Source organism: Apis dorsata, unplaced genomic scaffold (assembly GCF_000469605.1).
Source record: "Apis dorsata unplaced genomic scaffold, Apis dorsata 1.3 scaffold_81, whole genome shotgun sequence".
NCBI classification, from domain to species: Eukaryota; Metazoa; Arthropoda; class Insecta; order Hymenoptera; family Apidae; genus Apis; species Apis dorsata.
In genome coordinates this window covers 264,287-270,291 of record NW_006263379.1, presented here as the reverse complement: position 1 = coordinate 270,291, position 6,005 = coordinate 264,287, and the positions used below count along the sequence as shown (strand labels likewise).

Sequence of the window (6,005 nt, the reverse complement as noted above, 5' to 3'; positions counted from 1 at the left end):
GAGAGAGAGAGAGAGAGAGAGAGAGAGGACGAAAGAGGCAAATAAGGATGCAAGAGGCAAATAAGGATGCAAGAGGCAAATAAGGATGCAAGAGGCAAAGAAGGATAGATAGTGAAAAGAGACGAACGGAACGAGGATAGGGAAATTGTTGAAGACAGAGAGACAGGGGTAGAAGGGTTAAAGGAAATAAGAAGGTTAAAGGGGAAGGTTGAAAAGGTAGGAAACGTGTACAAGGATGAATGGTGAGATCGACGATCGAGAAGATAGAGAAAGAAATTAGATAGAAAAAGGAAATAAAATGGTGATGTAGAGTGAAAAGATTCGAAAATGAATCAGTGAAATGATGGGTAGAAAATAGAGATAAAAAAAATCCTGTTCCTTGCTAATCACTGTCAGGATATTTTATTCAAGAGGACAGATCGAGGGAAAAAAGAATGAAGGATGAACGATAAAATTCAAAAGTTAAAGAGACGAATAGAAAAAAATAGAGAAAAAATGTTCAAAAAAGAAAAAGAAAAATAGAACGAAAAATAAAAGGAATAAGGGGTTTTAACAATAGAAGAAATAAAAAGTTAAAAAATTTTACAATAGAATAAACGAAAAAAAAGAGTATAAAAAGATAAAGAAACATAGAGAGTAAAATAAAATGAGAAGATAAGAAAATTAGAAGCAAAATAAAATAGCAAAAAAAGAAGAAAATAAGAGATGATTACAGAAAAAGATCGAAGAGATACAAGAAAATGAAATCGAAAAGAAAATAGATAGCCAAGAAGACGAAAAAATAAAATTAAATAAAAAGAAAAAAATAAGATAAAGAGCATAAAAAGCAATAGAAAAAAAAAGATATCGAAAGTTGGAGATATCGATAAACAAGATACGGAAAGAATTTTTTAAGATGTCGAAACTAAAATCCCTATTCCTCGCTGGTAAAAATCAAAGAAAGAGAGAATAGAAGATAGACGACGAAATGCAAAAGAAGGATAGAGATCGAAAGCAGACAAAAAAAGAAGAATAAGAGAGACAAAAAGAGGGGTAAAGCGACCAAAGGAAGGGGTGACTAGAGGAGAAGGCAGGAAACGTACACGAAAATATGAACGGTGAGATGAAAATAGATCGACAGAAAATAGATCGAAGAGATAAATAATTAGATAAAAAAAAAGAAACTGGAGAAAGTGAATAAATGATAAAAAAAAATGATACAAAGAGAAAATGCTTGGATGAACAAACGAATGAAAAAGAAGAAAGACACCGAAAGTTAACGAGAAGCAAGATGAAGAAGGAGCAAGATAAGAGGGGAACAGAGGAAGGGAGAAGACTCCTGGTTGCTGGCAGATCGATAGAACGGAGCTGCGTAATACATATATACTCGGTTTTCCACACGAGAAACCGATAGACGCGTTGGAACGCCATGAATGAGATACGTGGTTACGTGATGAACACGCTTCGAGGAAATTATACGTACACAAGTAAGTGCATATAGGAGGCTGTCGTTGCGATTCAAAGAGCCGCCCCACCACTGTTTTTATTCCGGTGCCGAACATAAAATGAGTTTTATGGCTTGGGAACGTAATCCGCCAACAAATTCATACTGAAAACTGTTGCATTTTCAAGTCCAAATAACTTCTGACGTCACGCTCTATGTATACATTAAATTATTACTTGTCTCACCGCGAAATCGTGTAATAATAATAAAATATGTTACTCTTTAATGATTTTTCAAACATAGCGAGGCAACTTCGATTATTTTTATTTTCCATCGAGTTTCGCGTTTTATAGGTTTGCCCGTAAATTTCTTACCACTAACTGATAACAAGTGTGCCACGCAGAATGGTCTGTGAAAACATACATACATTTGATCGAAACATTATTTCGAATAATGGGAACATTTCGCTTCGAGATTTAACGTGTTTCAAATAATTAAATAAACTTTTTAAAATAATTAATTATCAATTTTTTTTGATAAAATAATTATCAATATATAATAATTTAATAATGCTACAATTGAATGAAGCCAAATATAAAATTTGATCACAAATATTTTATTTTTTTTTATTTTTTATCATACATTAAATTTTTCATTATTTCTATGAAACTATTATTTCTTATTAAGTTATTATTAAAAATATTTGTAACTTTTTTAGAATCATATATTTTTATAAAAAAAATAGAATAATAATAAAATATATTTTTTTCTTAATATATGTAACATAAATAAATAAATATTTTAAAAATTAAATTTTTTAAATTTTCTAAATTATATTTCTTTTGCATCATTTGAAATAAATTTATTTTCATATTTATAACATTTTAGAAATTATAATAAATATAATTTATCACGTATCATTAAATGAAGAATTATTTGTATGCGAACTTATATTTTAATATTTAATTAATTTAATCACAAGTATATGTATATATATATATATCCTTAATATAATATTTAATATATTAGATATTAAATTATTACTAAGATATCATTATTTCTAACATAAACACTAAAAATTTTAAATTGTTTAAAATATAATATAAATAAAAAAATATTTTAATTTCTGTTATGGAATTATTATTATTTTTATATATTAATATCTTATCGATTAGTTATTTTTATCTTAATAGTTTTTATTTGTTTTAAATATTAAAGTTTGATTAATTCCATATTTAATGATTCAAACAATTATATATCTACTACCCGCATTATATACCTGATTAAAATTATAAGATAAATCAATATGAACTGATAACGACACTGATTCAGTATAGATTCAGTCAATCATTCCTATTTTATTAGGAAAACGCAAATATATATTTGACGTAATATAGGTGTAACAATATGCAGTAAGGATTGAAGGCTATAGATACTTCAGATATGACGCACCTATACAGTGGCACAAAAATAAACTCCTTGGATAGAGGCTACAATCAATGACGTCACATTCGGTCAGAGTTCATCGGTCAGTGACTTCTGTTCGTTCCAATCACCTGGCAGCAATGACAAAAGATTTGTTGTGAAATAATATTTCAACTATACAATCCTTCGTTGAGAACAATTCCGTAACATGCTTAGCAGATCAACGATTCAACCAAGCGATAGTGCACACGAAAATCAAGTTAATCCATATATTGAGCACTATACAATTACACAAGAAACATATATACACATATACACACGTCACTCGTAAACTACCGAATCTCTCTCAATTATTCTAATCCTATTCTCTTTATCGCACTAATTGCCGCATCAATACCATTGTTTTAGACAATCGCTTTACACAATACATAATCGATTTTCTTCAATTATTAGCACATTGATCACTTGAATCAATCACACAATCACATTTCACGTGTATATTAATATTCATTACTGATTAGAATTTGATTTTGAAGAAACTATTTTGAATGATCAAAAAATCAAAAAATGCGCGCGATGATATTCAGATATATTCAGGTGGGAAAATGTTATCGATCATGAAATTGTCTAGACAGATGAAATAAAACTGAAAAATGAAACACGGCGAAAAATGTGAGGTTCATCTACTTACTTACTTGCTATCGGCGTTCCCTAGCTGACAAGATGATGACGTTTCGTCGCTGTCATTGTCATCAACCTCTTCTGAAAGGGGTTGTGCTGCGGCATGGCTCCTGTCGCCGGTCTCCAGGTCAGCGACGAGAGTGTACATCGACGATATTTAAATAAATGCAGAATGTCGTTTTCTTAACGACATTGTTGTCGAATTTGTAATCGATGTACGAATCACTTTCCGCGTATTGTCCCTCGCGTTATACAATAGAAAAGTAATTCGCCGAGTCCACGAAGTGGGCCAATTTCGTTCACAAACCCCTTGTACACTCGATCGCAAGTAGCGCCCTCCCGCCACTAAACTGACTGATTGTGTACAAATATACGCTGGTGGCACCACCTTGTGCTCAAATAACGAAAACTCGTAATGTCATTGATGATCGATTCATAGATTAGTTGTATGATCATGTGAAAAAACATTTTCATCTAAAAGATTGATTAATAATTAATGACATAGCAATTTAATAAATATATTATATATTTTATTCATATTATAAAATTGATTTTCTTTATTTAATTTTATAAAAATAACAAAAATTTAAATATGAATAAAACAATATGTATTTATGTATATAATTACAATATTTATAATATTTATAATATATATGAATATTTATAATTATTTTTAATGAATTAAATATACATAGATATTATTCAATATAATATACATAGATTAAATATACATAGATCTCTCAACAATATAACAAGAATATCAATAATCATATCCATTCTGATTCAATATTTGCAAAAATTTATCGATATTGAAGAAATATTTTTATAAAAATGTTTGATATAAAAAAATAATTAATAATAAACATCAATAAAATCATTATTAATATTAGCAATGATCTTAACGATGCATATTATCCATATGCAAATACATAATCGTATAAATCGTATATAATTGCTGTTAATCCTCATTAAATATAAAAAGTTAGCACACATAATTAAAAATTCAATCAAATTTTATAAAATGTAATTCTATATATCGATTATAATGCTATCATTATAAAAATGAATAAAAAAAAATTTTAAATAAAAAATAAATTAAAAAATTTTACTTATTAAAGTTTATAAATCCTTATATTTGGTAGAACTAATCTATCATTTGGATATTTATTTTATTTGTATCATAGTATATTGGAAAATTTTCTTTTATCAAGTTAATCAATCAAAAATTCATTAAAGTTAATATTCAAAAAAAAAAAATTGTTATCGAAAGTGAAAGAAAAATGATACATATATATATATATATATATATATATATGTTTCGGTGGGATTAGACACAACATGTAACTACATGTTTAGAATGGCGCAGCGACCTCCACTGTTCACAGGCAAAGAAAATAATCGTTGCTCCAGTTGGATGTGCGCCAGCAAATGTAGCTCCTTTTTAAGTTTGTCCTTCAAACGTAGCCTTGACTTTCAGGTTACATATGTATACTTCTAGTCAGTACCTTGCACCTGTCTTCTAAGATACTGTAATTGGAACATCTAGATATAGTTGTTGCATTTGTTCATATCTGTTACCTAAAAATACTTATGAAAATAAATCGATAAATTCTGGTTAAATTTTGTCTTCAAATAAGAAATTTTAATAACCATAGAAAATTCAGATGTATTTATTTAGCAAACAATTTGTAAAATTTTTAATGATAAATATTACAATATTGATAATTTTCGTAAAATTGATGCATAAATAATTTTTTTTCATCATATATATTATTTTCAAATTATAATTGTAATTCAAAAAAATGGCTGTCTATATAAAGTATAAAATTTCGAAATTGATATTATCAGTATTTTGCTTTTAATAAATATTTAATTTAAAGATGTGTAGATATAATACTATATATGTATAAATTTTAAAGAATAAATACAACATTCTTAAAATACATCTATTCAAAAAATATCGTGCATTAATTGCATTACAAATTTCATTAAATTGTACGTTGATATTTAATTTAAAATGTTTTTATTCGAAAGTTTAAATACTGTTATATAAAGCTTAAATACTTTACGTAATATTTCATAAAAATTCAATATAAAAATATCATAATTATTCTCTTCATGTAATATCATAATCATTTAATCATTTTATTATAATAATTTTATAAATTCACCTTTTTTAAATATATTAATTTCATTTTTTTTAAAATTGATCATTTTTAAACATATTTTTATGATTTATGAATAATTTTGCTATAAAACTTTTCATTTATCAGTAAAATGTATTAAATTATTCTGATATTTTAGTAATATAATAAATATATAATCAAATACTTAAGATTAATTATTAAATCATTGTGCCTCATAAGTGCCTCATACATGGATGAAATATATTAATCATTATTATCGAATAACTATTATTGTTAGAAATGACATTAATACTTTCTCTGTTTACATTTCACAAATCGATTAAAATATA

General features: G+C 26.7%; 1 protein-coding gene across 1 annotated transcript in view; it reads right to left on the bottom strand.

Moving 5' to 3' along the window:
* The window catches only part of LOC102678886, a 102,995-nt gene extending 99,113 nt beyond the window's left edge, over positions 1-3,882 (bottom strand). The window contains exon 1 of the mRNA XM_031508233.1: positions 3,544-3,882. Within this exon, the coding sequence (XP_031364093.1) occupies positions 3,544-3,677 (134 nt within the window). The 5' untranslated portion in view covers positions 3,678-3,882. The remainder of the gene's footprint in view (positions 1-3,543) is intronic.
* Between the last annotated feature and the right edge of the window lie 2,123 nt (positions 3,883-6,005).